Source organism: Panthera uncia, chromosome C2 (genome assembly GCF_023721935.1).
Source record: "Panthera uncia isolate 11264 chromosome C2, Puncia_PCG_1.0, whole genome shotgun sequence".
Taxonomy (NCBI): Eukaryota; Metazoa; Chordata; class Mammalia; order Carnivora; family Felidae; genus Panthera; species Panthera uncia.
In genome coordinates this window covers 58,599,959-58,618,061 of record NC_064810.1, presented here as the reverse complement: position 1 = coordinate 58,618,061, position 18,103 = coordinate 58,599,959, and the positions used below count along the sequence as shown (strand labels likewise).

The 18,103-nt window shown below is 38.4% G+C and overlaps 1 protein-coding gene across 1 annotated transcript in view; it reads left to right on the top strand.

The window, feature by feature from the left end:
- CFAP44 (cilia and flagella associated protein 44) overlaps positions 1-18,103 on the top strand; it is a 133,635-nt gene that overhangs the window by 30,657 nt on the left and 84,875 nt on the right. Inside the window, exons 14-16 of the mRNA XM_049629175.1 lie at positions 2,983-3,192; positions 3,838-3,948; positions 8,465-8,626. Coding sequence (XP_049485132.1) covers positions 2,983-3,192; positions 3,838-3,948; positions 8,465-8,626 — 483 coding nt within the window. The remainder of the gene's footprint in view (positions 1-2,982; positions 3,193-3,837; positions 3,949-8,464; positions 8,627-18,103) is intronic.

Genomic DNA, 18,103 nt, shown 5'->3' with positions numbered 1-18,103 from the left:
CTAGTTCAGATCTAGTGACAGAGATCATATCATTACCTTGCTTTTGTGGTTATGGTCCTGTTTTAATAAAAATCTATTTTTATGTCACCTGCAGGTTAGTAATCATTCCATGTTACAAAATTATTGCCCAACAGAACTTTGGGTATCTATCCTCTATCAGACTCTGATTTCATTCGTTCTAGTTATATTCCTGGTGTGCCTGCAGTGTGCTGGGGCTTGTTCTAGCTTCTGGGAATGTAACAGGGAAGAGAAAGACAAAAATACTTGCCCTCATACACCTTATGCTTTAGTGGGAGGGAGGAAGCAGAAATGGACAATAGAGAAAAATAAGTAACATATGTGATAATGATAAGAGCTATGAAGAAAATTAGGCAGAGGTAGGGAATTGTTCTTTATCCATTACAATGCAATAAACTACCGTAAAGTGTAGTGGCATAAAACAGCAAACATTTTATTTTGCTCACATTTTCTCTGGATTGGGAAATCATGGTGTCTGGGGGCTGGAATCACGTAAAGTCTTCTTTATCACAAGCCTGGCATCTGGGCTGAAGGCTAGCTAAGCTGGGCGGTCAACAGGAGTGCCTGCTTAATGGCTTCTCCTTGTGGCTTGGGCTTTACCATAGCAGGGTGGCCTCAGGACAGCCACATACTTCTTACATGGCAGCTAATGACTCCGAGATCTAGTGTTTCAATAAAAGGCCGAAGCTGCTGGCCTTTTATGACCAGTCTCGGAAGTCACATAATGTCATTTATACCATACTCACTTGGGTGAAGCTGTCACAAGCCCCACCCAGATTCAAGGAGGGGATTTCTCCGTGGGAGGCATGTCAAAGAATTTGCAGCTATTTTTCAAAATATCATGGGAGTATTTGGGGAATGTTTTATCTTTACTGTTTTGGGTTGAAGTCAAAGAGAAAATGTTTCAGGACCAAAATAAATGTGGACATGGCTAGAATGGAGGAGAATTTAGTGACAGAATCAAGACCAGAAAGACAACTCAGGCCAGGGAATAGAAGCAGAACAATGATGAGGTTTAGAACAAGTAGAAACCACAGAGTATTTGTCTTACCAAACCTGGCTCGCTCTATTCCATTTCATTTACACTCTTACCTGAAGTATTTAAAATACAGCTATATAATTAAATAATTTATCAGATGGTCATTCGATTTCCATAGAATGTTTCCCTTTTTTAGTCTCATATCCAAGTAATGATCATTGGATATCATGCTGGAATTGAAATGCCTTTTCTCTATGCCCTCTCGCTTCTCTAGAAAACTCTGTCTTTATGACTCAGCTTAGGTCAAACATCATCTCCTCTACATAGCCCTCTGTGACCCTATCTTCTAGTAGAGCTAGGTACTACTTCCTCTGATTTTTTTTTTAAAGCGCTGCTTATATACCAATTTTATGACACTTATCATATCACAATGTACTAAGATAAACTGCTTTATTGTATCTTTCCCACCAGACTGTTCTTCATGGTGACAACCACACTTTATTCTTCTTTGAACCTCCAGTTCCTCTGTAGTACATTTAGACACTCAGTATATGTTTATTGAATGAACAACATTCAAGGAATTGGATGGAGTACAGTTTTCTTATTACCAAGATTCTCATAACTGCCTGGCCTCAGGGATGATCGCTCTGCTCTAAAGAACAGCAGGGCTCTTGCCTTTCTCCTGAATGCCTTCCAAGATAGCAGATTTAGTATATTCAGACGTTGCTAGATTTCTGTCTCCAGCCCATACTTCTTGGAGCTGCAGACCATGTGCCATCCTCATTTTGAGTTTCCCAGGGGACCTCAATCCCAATGTGTCCAAGACTAGATTCATGATACTCTGTTGGCCTCCCACCAGCCCCCCTCCAAAACAATAATGGCAGCAACAAACCACACACACACACACACACACACACACACACGTGCTTGGCTTCCTCCTAGTGTTACCTAACTCAGTAAATGTCTCAGTAATCCCTCTGTCCTCCTCCCCCATATTCAGTTGTCACCAAATAGGACCATTATAACTCTCTCTAAACTATGTCCATATCCCTCCTCTCTGCAATGCCACCTCAAACCCAGTGATCATAATCACTCTCCTGGAGTAAGGTAGCCATCTCTTCAAAGGTCTCCAAAGGTCTTCCTGCATCCTATCTAGGCCATCTCGGTTCTGTTTTGCACAATGCATCTAGGATGACTTTTCTGAATTATCAAGTCTGGTCACATCACCTCCCTTACCCACACATACCCAAGCCCCCAACTAAAAACCTTTTAATGGCTTCCCACTGCTCTTGGGATGAAGACTATCCTTATAAGCTACTTTTTGACCTGGTGCTTGCTTATCCCCCTCTCTGGCCTCTTGTGGAAGCCCTGTTCCCTCACTCAGTCTGCTGTAGTCAAACTTTTTCCTGAGTTACGTTCTTTCCTGCCACATGACCTTTCCACAAGCTATGTCTTCTCCCAGGAGTGTTTCTCCCACCTCCCTAGACTTAGTTAATTTCTGGGCATCTTTCTGATCTCTGCTCCACCATCTCTTCTTTAAAGAAGTCCTCAGTCTAGGTCAGCTTTCTTTGTTATATGCTCTCCGAGATCATTTCTTTCCTTTAGTGTTTATTGCTGTTCAGAATTTAACACTCATCTGTGTGATTAATGTTTGTCCTCCCACTAGATCCTAAATTCTGTGAAACCAGGGACAAACTGTTTATGCACACCCTTGGGTAGCTGGTGATAGGTGCCTGGCATGTGGTAGAAGGATGCGCCGCCAACGTTTGCTCCAGTGCTTGAATTGCCATTATTTACCTGTCTCACAATCAGCAATGATAAGGAGCTGTTCTAAAATAGAGGTTACCAGAAAGTGATATAAGGAATTAGCAGTGAACAGTCATTATTAAATTACTTAGCTGAATAAAATACAAAGTTATCTGTTATGTAGCACAACTTTCTGAATCAACTAATTTCACATTTGTTGCATTTAATTTTTATCCAAGGTAAGCTACACTGGAGCACAGATTATTGTAGGATTCGAAGATGGAGTTGTTCGAATTCTTGAACTTTATGATCCAAAAGGGCTCACAGTTTTTGCAGGACGGAAGAAAATTTCAGATGCAGATATTAATTTGAAACAGGTTTTCAAGCCCCATACTGCTCGTGTCACTGCCTTAGCTTATGAACGTGATGGAGAAATTCTAGCTACAGGGGTAAGTGGTAGATTTCCTTTTGTTTCTTATTGAGCTTTCATGGTTCAACTTGTCTTATCAGTCTTCCTACTTGATATAACGTATTTGCTGAGGTACACTTTTTTTTCTTTTTGCTGATGTGCAGTTTTGAGAAAAATGCAGTTTGCTTTCTTTGTGTTCATATTCTTTAAGTGTAGTCAGTGCATGACATTTCAAAATTTTCTTGCAAATTGAGTTCTAATGCTTATTTTAAATGAATGGAAAATTTCAACTGGGAATTATGATCAGTGTTATGCATAATCAATATTCTATCATATAGGTATGTTTGTATATAAAATTGCCATAAGTGAAGAGAATATGTAAATTTTTCATGCATTGATAGGGGAGCATATGCTTTGTGGAGCTTTTGGTGAGTTAATCTATGTTACAGGTATGGTGATCATTTTTTTCAGAAGGATATTGCAACACTTGGTTTGTCAGACATTCTCATGGGGGACATGAAGCAAATACTTGAAATGTGAATTTTCCCAGCATAATCTGGGATCTATGATTATCATAGGTATAAATATACAGTGGGTATACTGTAACTATTAAATGATACTCTGTACTCTGTGGGATAGATTTCAAAAAGAATACATATTTGATGGGTATTTCTCTTTTTCTTAGAGTAGAGATCAAACCGTCTTCTTCTTCGAGGTAGAAAAGGATTATAAGCCAATTGGTTATATTACTACTCCTGGACCTGTTTGCCAGTTAGTGTGGTCTTCAGTTTCCCATGTGAGTAATTATTATTTGTCTTCATGCTTAAATCTAAATTACTGTATAATGAAGTGATCTGGAAGATAGAGAATAGCAGGTGGAATGATTAGTCCCACTCCTGGGTCCTGCAGTGAGGGGTCAGGAATGCTTCTTAGCTTGGCTAGTAGCGTATCACTGAGGAGCCCAATGTCCTACTCACTATCTCCTCTCTCTCCCATGCTCTAATTAGTTGGTCATGATCCCCTCTGAGAACATTGGGGTCTATCAGGCTTTGCTTTAGTAACAATGGTGACTCTATTGAGATACATATGTTGTAATGTGTTGGCTTGGATCTGTCAGTCTTTTTGACATTCAGAAGTTCAGTTCGAAGGTCTGAATGTACTTGCCCTCATCTTTAGCTCTTTACTTCTCTTCTACCCCCCTTCTACCTCCATTTTGTCTTCTAATCTCCCATTGACACTTTCCTAACATCAGCTGGTGATTAGGTATTGACTATTGATCTTATTTAATACCTCTAATTTCCCTAAGTTCAAGCATAGGATAATTCAGTTGTCTAAATATTGATTGAGTGTCTAAACCAGGTGCTGTACTGGGTTCTAGGATAATAATAGTGATGAACTGGGATGCTTGGGTGGCTCAGTCGGTTGAGCTTCTGACTTCAGCTCAGGTCATGATTTCATGGTTCATGGGTTTGAGCTCCATGTTAGGCTCTGTGCTGACAGCTAAGAGCCTGGAGCCTGCTTTGGATTCTGTGTTTCCCTCTCTTGCTGCCCTCCCCTGCTCACACTCTGTCTCTCTATGAAAAATAAATAAACATTAAAAAAAATTAAAATAATAGTGATGAACTGCATGGAGGTGTTGTCAGGATTATTGAAGTAACATGTGTAACCTACTTTAAACTCTTCTAAAGAAAAGGGCTATAACAATATAGTGGTATATAGAAAAAACTTTTTAAGTTAACATACTCATTGTTTTCATCTTTGCTAGGCACTGATGTATTCAATAAGCAGTATAAAACAATCTCTTTTGAAAGAGAAAAAAATGCACCTATTTAAGAAGTGAAATAACTATCACAGAACAATACAAGGTTTCACAAGGGAATTGGTGACTAAAATATCAGTGGTATAGACAATATGTGCTCTGAATATGGAGCAGGGAAATGTCAAGAAGGGGATAAGTTAACATAACTTATTTTGTACTATTTTATCTTAATTTTGAGAAATTGGTAGGATGTGGGCATTTGGAGAGAAGGTAAGTGCAGATGGTTTAGGTGAAGGAAACAAAAGCTGCCAAAGGAGCTCTGTGTTAAAGCATGAACACAACATGTGGTATTATGTACACCCTTTAATCATTTCCCTTAGATTCAAAGTAAAAAATCCAAAAAAGTTAGGAATGGTGGGTGGGAAGATGGTGGGTGTGACTATAGAGGGGCCTCTTGAGGAAGATCTTTATGGTGATGGGATAGTTTTGCATCTTGATTGTGGTGAATGGTTACACAAATCTACACCTATAAAATGACCTAGAACTCTACACACATTCTATATTAATGTCAATTTCCTGGTTTCCATATTGTTGCCTAAGAAGTCACTAATGGGGAAAACTGGGTGAAGGATACATGGTTCCTCTCTGTACTATCTTTGCAACTTCTTGTGAATCAAAAATTGTTTTAAAATAAGAAGCTAAAATTTTTTTTTTAATAGGCATGAGACGAAATCCCCCCAACATAATTCAAAAGTTATTTCAGGCAGTGCTGCCAATTAGTGCTTGTATTTCTAATATTATTTGGGAATTACTAATGTCAAAGAAAATTACCCTCATTTCACAATATATACATGTATCAAACCATCTATCGTTATATTTCAATAGAGATGTGGAAAAAGGTAAATGACCATACGTAGCTGATATCCTGCATACTTTAGTTGTCTAAATCGCCATAGATGTTAGCTTCCACTAGCTCTCAATGGTCAGACCTCCTGTCTTCCTGAATGCATTAAACTTCTGTGCATTATTTATAATTTGTGTTTCCAATAAGGAAACGTGCACAGAGAATCATTCGGCCTGCCGTGGTCACTACCGTGATCACTTTGGGCAGATGAGAGGCAGATGGGACAATTGGGCAGCTGTGTTCCAGACATGTGACCAGGGCATGAAATACTATGTGGACGAGAGCTATGTATGAGGTAGAATTGACAGAATTTGGTGATCTTTTGAATTTTGGGGGTAATTTTGAAGTGTCTAAATGAAACTCCTTAGTTTCTCTAAGACATGTTCTTTTGCCTACATTATTCTGGGGCCACTGTTCTCTGTTGTTGAAACCAGAAAATCTTGAGAATGATTCCAATCTCTTCCTTACCTCTAACCACCCTGCCCTTCAGTGGTTCACTAAGCTTCTTTGATTATGCATCCTAAACATCCCTACCTTCTCTTCGATATCCTAGATGTAAACATAATACTGTACATAAAAGTAAATAGCATTCAAATAAATGAAAGTGAAGTGAAAACTAATGGACCATTTGGAGGAAATGAACAAACCCTGTACCCACGCAGTTTAGAGGTGTAAATGCTTTACGGCAAAGGCCCAGCAGAACGTCAGGTTCACTTTGCCGCATTTCCCGTTTCGCTGGAATCCTGTCCTCTCAAGTCCTAATTTGTTTGAGTAGCTTTGAACTTCAGCTTTTGTCTCTTCATCTCTGAGAGAATGCCCAAAGCTCTAGGACACTGCCTTGTGTTTGGCTTCTAGGTCTCATGCAAACTGTTGGCAATTTGTCCTTAGGAGGCAATTGGTCCTTCCTACTATCCGACATCGATTCCTGTCTACCTCTGCACCTGCCTGCCCTCTTCCCTTTTTTTATAATAGAGGTGCCCTCTTCCTTCCCACATGGAGCCAATTCTGAGTCCTGTCCTTTGGATTGTACTCTCTCCCACTTTTTTTCAAGATTTCATATTACTTATTTTCTCTTTTCTGTCATATAAATTTAGCCTCACCTGTTTACTGGATCATTTCCATCAGCATTTAAATATATTCAAGTATCTCCCATGGGGAAAAAAAAATTGCTTGACCTCCTGTTCTTCTCTAGCTGCTGCACCATCTTTCTCCTTCTGACTTTTCTAAGAGGATTGATTATTCCTATTGACTTTTGCTAGTATCTACTCTCATCATTCTACCAAATCAGCTCCTGTGAAGACACCAGTGATATCCATCCATTTAACATTTTCCATTCTTCTCCTTCTTGACCTCTTAGCCTCATTTGAACCTGTTGACCCTTACTTTCTCTTTTAAATACCACTTCCCTTTGGCTTTTGTGACCTTATGCTCTCCTAGTTCCCTTGTCTACATCTTGTCATTCCTTTTCAGTCTCCCTCACCCAGTTCCTAAGTATTGTTTCCCTAAGGCTCTGTCCTGATCTCTCTTCTCACTCCCAAGCCCATAAATTCCTTAAAAGCCCAGATGTGCCACTGGATATTTGCAGATGGTATATCCTTTGTATAGCACACCCTTCAAACCTACCCACACCTTACTCTGTAATTGTCTTCTGCTCCTCCTTCACCTTGAAGCTTAGATACCACCTTCTCGGGAAGCCTTACACAGCCTCCTTTATTCTGGTGGCACTCCTGCAACACTTGTTGCGGTTACAATTTACATTTATTTATAGGATTTGTTGAATGACAGGCCCTCTCGTTGGAGGTAAACTCCATCATGCCAGACACTGTATTTATTTTTCTTATAATTTTACCCCTAGTGCACTACAAAATGCTAGATACATAGTCTATACATAATAATTATAGAATGACAGAGTGAATAAAAATTTTGAATAATGTGTCTATGGAGTATCAAGATGGGCCTCTGTCTCCCCCCCACCCCGTTCTTCCCCCACTTGCACTCTCCCTCCCTCTTTCTCAACAATAAATAGGCATTAAAAAAAGATGGGGATTTCCCATACATGGTTAAATATGTGATTTTGGAGCTCAAGGGAGAGGTCTGGCCTAGAGATAGATTCACTCAGAATTTAATTGTGCATGAATGGTAATGAAGCTTTGGGTTGCCTATAAGATTTCCCAGGGAATGTTTATGGAGTGAGAGGAGAAGAGGGTACAGGACAAAAACCTTGGAAATGTCCACAATTAATGAACTTGGGCAGATGGAGGATGATCCATCAAAGGAGGCTGAGACTGTATGTGCCATCCACACACTGCATGTTTCCCTTGGCATTCCTAATTTCAACATTCTGCCCTTTGGGCAAACATATTTTGCAACTGCATTTTTGGCTCAGAAAATATGTTATGGCATCTATAAGGGAAACAAATATAAATCTAATTTTAACACTTAGCTTATTAATAGTAATATAATCGATATTAATAACTGTACATAGTGATTAGTAAGATGATTTATTACTGAAGTGAGGAATTAAGTATTAATTTTCAAAAGTGTATAGTATATATAGCAATGATATTTTTCCTCATTTATAATCTTTTTGAGCTATGCTTCTGAAAACTTGCCTAAATGTAAATGATATATTTAATCTTTCTTTTTTAGCCTGAAAGTACTTTACTGATTTTCTGTGAGAATGGCTATGTTCTTGAAACTCCACTTCCAACTATAAAGGAGGAAGAAGAAGATCATGATGCAGTTTCCTATGAAATCAAAGACATGCACATAAAATGTTTTCATTTCTCAAGTGTCAAATCTAAGATCCTGGTATGTAAAATCCTTGAAGCATTATCTTCTAATATGTTTTGTCTCAGAATACAAAATGTCCTATAAAAGTGCTGGTGAAGTACAAAGAAGAATAAGACCTATACCCTGGCTTTAGAGAGCTTGTAAGCTGGTAGGAAACAGCTGACTGTATTAGAAGGCAGTAGTGAACAGATGTCAAAATCAAAGTGCAAAGAAAATAATTTTAGTGGTGTGCAGTGCAACAAATATGTTTTAATGGAGAGATAAGAGGAGATCAGAGATGACTAGATGCAGGTGACATTTAGTCACTTAGAAAATAGGAAGGATTTTGAAATACAGCATCCTGTCTTGATAAAAACCCTCAAGAAAGTAGGGATAGAAGGAGCATACCTCAAGATCATAAAAGCCATATATGAACGACCCAACACTGATATCCTCAATGGGGAAAAACTGAAAGCTTCCCCCCTAAGGTCAGGAACAAGACAGGGATGTCCACTCTCATCACTGTTATTCAACATAGTATTGGAAGTCTTAGCCTCTGCAATCAAACAACACAAAGAAATAAAAGTCATTCAAATCGGCCAGGAGGAGGTCAAACTTTCAGTCTTTGCAGATGACATGATACTCTATATGGAAAACCCTAAAGATTATACCAAAAAACTGCTAGAACTGATTCATGAATTCAGCAAAGTTGCAGGATATAAAATCAATGCACAGAAATCGATTGCATTCCTATACACCCACAATGAAGCGACAGAAAGAGAAATCAAGGAATCGATCCCATTTACAGTTGCACAAAAAAACATAAAATACCTAGGAATAAATCTAGCCAAAGAGGTGAAACATCTATACACTGAAAACTATAGAAAGCTTATGGATAGGAAGAACAAATATTGTTAAAATGTCGATACTACCCAAAGCAATCTACATATTCAATGCAATCCCTGTCAAAGTAACACCAGCATTCTTCACAGAGCTAGAACAAATAATTCTAAAATTTGTATGGAACCAGAAAAGATGCCAAATAGCCAAAGCTATCTTGAAAAAGAAAACCAAAGCAGGGGGCATCACAATCCCAGACTTCAAGCTATATTACAAAGCTGTAATCATCAAGACAGTATGGTACTGGCACAAGAACAGACACTCAGATCAATGGAACAGAATAGAGAACCCAGAAATGGACCCACAAATGTATGACCAACTAATCTTTGACAAGGCAGGAAAGAATATCCAATGGAATAAAGACAGTCTCTTCAGCAAGTGGTGCTGGGAAAACTGGACAGCGACATGCAGAAGAATGAACCTGGACCACTTTCTTACACCATACACAAAAATAAACTCAAAATGGATGACCTCAATGTAAGACAGGAAGCCATCAAAATCCTCGAGGAGAAAGCAGGCAAAAACCTCTTTGATCTTGCCCACAGCAACTTCTTACTCAACATGTCTCTAGAGGCAAGGGAAACAAAAGCAAAAATGAACTACTGGGACCTCATCAAAATAAAAAGCTTCTGCACAGTGAAGGAAACAATCAGCAAAACTAAAAGGCAACAGATGGAATGGGAGAAGATATTTGCAAATGACGTGTCAGATAAAGGGTTAGTATCCAAAATCTATAAAGAACTTATCAAACTCAACACCCAAAAAACAAAGAATCCAGTGAAGAAATGGGCAAAAGACATGAATAGACACTTCTCCAAAAAAGACATCCAGAAGGCCAACCAACACATGAAAAAATGCTCAACATCACTCATCACCAGGGAAATACAAATCAAAACCACCATGAGATACCACCTTATACCTGTCAGAATGGCTAACATTAACAACTCAGGCAACAACAAATGTTGGCGAGGATGTGGAGAAAGAGGACCTCTTTAGCATTGTTGATGACAATGCAAGCTGGTGCAGCCACTCTGGAAAACAGTATGGAGGTTCCTCAAAAAACTAAAAATAGAACTACCCTATGACCCAGCAGTTGCACTACTAGGCATTTATCCAAGGGATACAGGTGTGCTGTTTCAAAGGGACACATGCACCCCCATGTTTATAGCAGCACTATCAACAATAGCCAAAGTATGGAAAGAGCCCAAATGTCCATCAATGGATGAATGGATAAAGAAGATGTGGTGTATATATATATATATATATATATATATATATACACACACACACACACACACAATGGAGTATTACTTGGCAATTAAAAAGAATGAAATCTTGCCATTTGCAATGACGTGGACAGAACTGGAGGGTATTATGCTAAGTGAAATTAGCCAGTCAGAGAAAGACACAAAAATCATATGATTTCACTCATATGAGGACTTAAGGAGACAAAACAGATGAACAATGAGGGAAGGGAAACAAAAATAATATAAAAACAGGGAGGGGGACAAAACAGAAGAGACATAAATATGGAGAACAAACTGAGGATTACTGGAGGGGTTGTGGGAGGGGGGATGGGCTAAATGGGCAAGGGGCACTAAGGAATCTACTCCTGAAATCATTGTTGCACTATATGGTAAGTAATTTGCATGTAAATTTTTTAAAAAAGTTGTAATAAAAAGTACGAAGGATTTTGAGAGGATGAAAATGGAGAGGAAGGCAGTAAGAGCTGGAATAACATCCTGAGGGAAGGCAGAGTTGTAAGAATTTGTAGTGCTTTCAGAAAATGAAGAATGGAATTGCAACAGAGGGATGCAGTATGTGGGAGGGATGTGGCAGGAATCTGTGAGCTGCACATGGGCTCCTTAAATACCAGCCAAGATGTTTCAGTGCAATTCTAGACCATTGAGATCCATTGTGAGTTTTTTTCCTCCCTATTCTCTGAAGAAATTTGAAATTATTTGACTAGTTGACAAATGTGACCTCAGTTTCAGGTATGCAACATAGTGATTTAGCAAATCTATACATTATGCTCTGCTCGGCACAAGCGTGGCTACCATCTGTCACCATAGTTGTTGTGATACCACTGACTATATTCCCTGTGCTGTACATTTTGTCCCCGTGACTTATTCATTACATAACTTCAAGCCTGTACCTCCCACTCCCCTTTACCCATTTTGCCCATTGTCCTGCCCCTTCTCATCTGGCAACCATTAGTTTGTTCTCTGTATTTATAGGTCCGATTCTGCTTTTTGTTCTGTTTTTTAGATTCCACATATAAATCATACGGTAATTGTCTGTCTGATTTGTTTCACTGAGTGTAATACTCTCTAGGTCCATCCATGCTGTCCAAATGGCAAGATCTCTTCCTTTTATTTATTTACTTACTTATTTATTTATTTATTTATTTTTTAAATTTATTTTTTTAAATGTTTATTTATTTTTGAGACAGAGAGAGACAAAGCATGAACGGGGGAGGGTCAGAGAGAGAGGGAGACACAGAATCTGAAACAGGCTCCAGGCTCTGAGCTGTCAGCACAGAGCCCAACACGGGGCTCGAACTCACAGACTGTGAGATCATGACCTGAGCCGAAGTCGGACACTTAACCGACTGAGCCACCCAGGCGCCCCAGATCTCTTCCTTTTAAATAGCTGAGTGATATTCCATTATATGTCTACACCCCATCCTCTTTATTCTTTCCTCTATTAATGGACATTTGGATTGATTCCATATCATGGCTGTTGTAAATAATGCTGCAATAAACATAGGGGAGGGACTTATGTTTTTTTGAATTAGTGTTTTTGTTTTCTTTGGGTAAATACCCAGGAGGAACAACTAGATCATACGATATTTCAATTTTTAATTTTTTAAGGAAGCTCTGTCCCATTTTCTGCAGTGGTCACACCAATTTACATTCCCACCAACAGTGCATGAAGGTTCCTTTCTCTTCATATCTTGCCAACACTTACTGTTTTCTGTCTTTTTGATTCTAGCCATTCTGACAGCTGTAAGGTGACATCTCATTGTGGTTTATAAAAAAGAAAAATAAATGTCTATTTATTTTTGAGAGAGAGAGAGAGACAGAGAGCACATGAGCAGGGGAGGGGAAGAGAGAGGAGACAAAATCCAAAGCAGGTTCCAGGCTCTGAGCTCTCAGCACAGAGCCTGATGCAGGGCTCAAACCCATGAACTGTGAGATCATGACCTGAGCCAAAGTCAGGCACTTAACCAACTGAGCCACCCAGGTGCCCCTCATTGTGGTTTTGATTTGCATCTCACCGATGATGAGTGATGTTGAGCATCGTTTGTGTGTCTGTTGGCCATCTGGATGTCATCCTTGGAAAAATGTCTATTTGGGTCCTCTGCCCAATTTTCAATTGGATTAATTAGGGGTTTTCTTGGTGTTGGGTTGTATGAATTATATATTTTGGCTGTTAACCCCTTATCAGATGTATAATTTTCAGATATTGTCTTCCATTCACTAGGTTGCCTTTTGGTTTTATTGATGGTTTCTTTTGCTGTGCAAAAGCTTTTTATTTTGATGTAGTCCCAATAGTTTATTTTTTCTTTTACCTCCCTTGACTGAAGAGACATATCTAGAAAAATGTTGCTACAGTTGGTGTCAGAGATATTACTGCCTATGTTTTCTTCTAGAAGTTTATGGTTTTAGGTTTCATAATTTTTAATTTTTAATGAATTTATAATTCATTTTTGTGTATGGTATAAGAAAGTGGTCTAGTTTCGTTTTTTTGAGTATAGCTGTCCAGTTTTCCCAACACAATTTGTTGAAGAGACTTTTTCCCCACTGTATATTCTTGCCTCTTTTGTCATAGATTAGTTGACCATATAAGCATGGGCTTACTTCTGGGCTCTCCGTTCTGTTCTATTGATCTACAAGTCTATTTTTGTTCCAGTACTATTCTATTCTGTTTTGATTATCACAGTTGTAATATATCATGAAATCTGGGATTGTGATACTTTCAACTTTGTTCTTCTTTCTCAAAATTGCTTTTTGCTATTTGATGTCTTCTGTGGTTCTATACAAATTTTAATATTATTTATTCTAGTTCTGTGCAAATTACCATTGGCATTTTGATAGGGATTGTGTTGAATCTGTAGATTGCTTTGGGTGTATTGGAAATTTGAGCAATGTTAATTCTTTCAATCTATGAGCATGGAATATCTTTCCATTTGTTTGTATTGTCTTTAGATTCTTTTTTAATCAATGTTTTATAGTCAGAATACAGGTATTTTATCTCCTTGGTGAAGCTTTGTTCCTAGGTAATTTTATTCTTTTTGGTGCAATTATAAATAAAATTGTTTTCTTAATTTTTCTTTCTGCTATTTTGTTCTTAAGTACACAACCAATTTCTGGGTATTAATTTTGTATCCTGCAACTTGCCTGAATTTATTTATTATTTCTAATAGTTTTTTGATGAAGTCTTGAGGGTTTTCTATGTATCATATCATACTATCTGCAAATACTGACAGTTCAATTTCTTCCTTACCAGTATGGACGCCCTTAATTTCTTGTCTGAGGTGACCAGGACTTTCAGTACTATGTTGAATAAAAGTGGCAAGAGTGAACATCCTCATCTTGTTTCTGATCTTAGAGGTAAAACTCTGTTTTACCATCAAGTATGATGTTAGCATGGACTTTTCATATATGACCTTTATTATGTTGAGGTATGTTCTCTCTAAACCCACTTTGTTAAGAGTTCTTATCATGAACAGATGTTGAATTTTGTCGAATGCTTTTTCTGCATCTATTGAGATGATATGATTTTTATCTTTTGTTAATGTGTATCATATTGATTGATTTTTGAATATTGAACCATTCTTGCATCTTTTTTTATTGCTTTTTTTATTTTATTTTTTAATTTGTTTATTTTTTATAAGATATTTATTGTCAAATTGGTTTCCATACAACACCCAGTGCTCATCCCAACAGGTGCCCTCCTCAATACCCATCACCCACCCACCCCTCCCTCCCACCCCCCATAAACCCTGGAGCAGCAGGTTTGTCCTCAGTTTTTAAGAGTCTCTTATGTTTTGGCTCCCTCCCTCTCTAACCATTTTTTTCCTTCCCCTCCCCCATGGTCTTCTGGTAAGTTTCTCAGGATCCACATAAGAGTGAAAACATATGGTATCTGTCTTTCTCTGTATGACTTATTTCACTTAGCATAACACTCTCCAGTTCCATCTACGTTGCTACAAAAGGCCAGATTTCATTCTTTCTCATTGCCACATAGTATTCCATTGTGTATATAAACCGCAATGTCTTTATCCATTCGTCAGTTGATGGACATTTAGGCTCTTTCCATAATTTGGCTGTTGTCAAGAGTGCTGCTAGAAACATTGGGGTACAAGTGCCCCTATGCATCATTACTCCGGTATCCCTTGGGTAAATTCCTAGCAGTGCTACTGCTGGGTCATAGGGTAGGTCTATTTTTAATTTTTTGAGGAACCTCCACACTGTTTTCCAGAGTGGCTGCACCAATTTGCATTCCCACCAACAGTGCAAGAGGGTTCCCGTTTCTCCACATCCTCTCCAGCATCTATAGTCTCCTGATCTGTTCATTTTAGCCACTCTGGCTGGCATGAGGTAATATCTGAGTGTGGCTTGATTTGTATTTCCCTGATGAGGAGCGACGTTGAGCATCTTTTCATGTGCCTGTTGGCCATCTGGATGTCTTCTTTAGAGAAGGTTCTATTCATGTCTTCTGCCCATTTCTTCACTGGATTATTTGTTTTTAGGGTGTGGAGTTTGGTGAGCTCTTTATAGATTTTGGATACTAGCCCTTTGTCCGATATGTCATTTGCAAATATCTTTTCCCATTCGGTTGGTTGCCTTTTAGCTTTGTTGGTTGTTTCCTTTGCAGTGCAGAAGCTTTTTATCTTCATGAGGTCCCAATAGTTCATTTTTGCTTTTAATTCCCTTGTCTTTGGGGATGTGTCAAGTAAGAAATTGCTGCGGCTGAGATCAGAGAGGTTTTTTCCTGCTTTCTCCTCTAGGGTTTTGATGGTTTCCGATCTCACATTCAGGTCCTTTATGCATTTTGAGTTTATTTTTGTGAATGCTGTGAGAAAGTGATCTAGTTTAATCTTCTGCATGTTTCTGTCCAGTTCTCCCAGCACCATTTGTTAAAGAGACTGTCTTTTTTCCATTGGATGTTCTTTCCTGCTTTGTCAAAGATGAGTTGGCCATACGTTTGTGGGTCTAGTTCTGGGGTTTCTATTCTATCCCATTGGTCTATGTGTCTGTTTTTGTGCCAACACCATGCTGTCTTGATGATTACAGCTTTTTAGTAGAGGCTTAAGTCTGGGATTGTGATGCCTCCTGCTTTGGTCTTCTTCAAAATTACTTTGGCTATTCGGGACCTTTTGTGGTTCCATACAAATTTTAGGATTGCTTGTTCTAGTTTCGAGAAGAATGTTGGTGCAATTTTGATTGGGATTACATTGAATGTGTAGATAGCTTTGGGTAGTATTGACATTTTAACAATACTTATTCTTCCAATCCATGAGCATGGAATGTTTTTCCATTTCTTTATATATTCTTCAATTTCCTTCATAAGCTTTCTATAGTTTTAAGTATACAGATCTTTTACATCTTTGGCTAGATTTATTCCTAGGTATTTTATGCTTCTTGGTGCAATTGTGAATGGGATCAGTTTCTTTATCTGTCTTTCTGTTGCTTCATTATTAGTGTATAAGAATGCAACTGATTTTTGTGCATTAATTTTGTATCCTGCGACTTTGCTGAATTCATGTATCCGTTCTAGCAGACTTTTGGTGGAGTTTGAGTTTTCCATGTATAATATCATGTCATCTGCAAAAAGTGAAAGCTTGACTTCATCTTTGCCAATTTTGATGCCTTTGATTTCCTTTTGTTGTCTGATTGCTGATGCTAGCACTTCCAACACTATGTTAAACAACAGTGGTGAGAGTGGACATCCCTGTTGTGTTCCTGATCTCAGGGAGAAAGCTCTCAGTTTTTCCCCATTGAGGATGATATTAGCTGTGGGCTTTTCATAAATGGCTTTTATGATGTGTAAGTATGTTCCTTCTATCATGACTTTCTCTAGGGTTTTTATTAAGAAAGGATGCTGAATTTTGTCAAATTGTTTTTCTGCATCAATTGACAGGATTATATGGTTCTTATCTTTTCTTTTATTAATGTGATGTATCACATTGATTTGTGAATGTTGAACCAGCCCTGCAGCCCAGGAATGAATCCCACTTTTGATCATGGTGAATAATTCTTTTTATATGCTGTTGAATTCAATTTGATAGTATCTTATTGAGAATTTTTGCATCCACATTCATCAGGGATATTGGCCTGTAGTTCTCTTTTTTTACTGGGTCTCTGTCTGGTTTAGGAATCAAAGTAATGCTGGCTTCATAGAATGAGTCTGGAAGTTTTCCTTCCCTTTCTATTTTTTGGAATAGCTTGAGAAGGATAGGTATTATCTCTGCTTTAAATGTCTGCTAGAATTCCCTAGGGAAGCCATCTGGTCCTGGAATCTTATTTGTTGGGAGATTTTTGATAACTGATTCAATTTCTTCGCTGGTTATGGGTCTGTTCAAGCTTTCTCTTTCCTCCTGATTGAGTTTGGGAAGGGTGTGGGTGCTTAGGAATTTGTCCATTTCTTCCAGGTTGTCCAGTTTGTTGGCATATAATTTTTCATAGTATTCCCTGATAATTGCTTGTATCTCTGAGGGATTGGTTGTAATCATTCCATTTTCATTCATGATTTTATCTATTTGGGTCCTCTCCCTTTTCTTTTTGAGAAGCCTGGCTAGAGGTTTATCAATTTTGTTTATTTTTTCAAAAAACCAACTCTTGGTTTCGTTGATCTGCTCTACAGTTTTTTTTAGATTCTATATTGTTTATTTCTGCTCTGATCTTTATTATTGCTCTTCTTCTGCTGGGTTTGGGGTATCTCTGCTGTTCTGCTTCTATTTCCTTTAGGTGTGCTGTTAGATTTTGTATTTGGGATTTTTCTTGTTTCTTGAGATAGGCCTGGATTGCAATGTATTTTCTTCTCAGGACTGCCTTTGCTGCATCCCAAAGTGTTTGGATTATTGTATTTCGATTTTCATTTGTTTCCATATTTTTTAAATTTCTTCTCTAATTGCCTGGTTGACCCATTCATTCTTTTTTTTTTTTTAATATATGAAATTTATTGTCAAATTGGTTTCCATACAACACCCAGTGCTCATCCCAAAAGACCCATTCATTTTTCAGTAGGGTGTTCTTTTTTTTTTTTTTTTTTCCAACGTTTTTTAATTTTTTTTTTATTTTTGGGACAGAGAGAGACAGAGCATGAACGGGGGAGGGGTAGAGAAAGAGGGAGACACAGAATCGGAAATAGGCTCCAGGCTCCGAGCCGTCAGCCCAGAGCCTGACGCGGGGCTCGAACTCACGGACCGCGAGATCGTGACCTGGCTGAAGTCGGACGCTTAACCGACTGCGCCACCCAGGCGCCCCCAGTAGGGTGTTCTTTAACTTCCATGATTTTGGAGGTTTTCCAGACTTTTTCTTGTGGTTGATTTCAAGCTTCATAGCGTTGTGGTCTGAAAGTGTTCATGGTATGATCTCAATTCTTGTA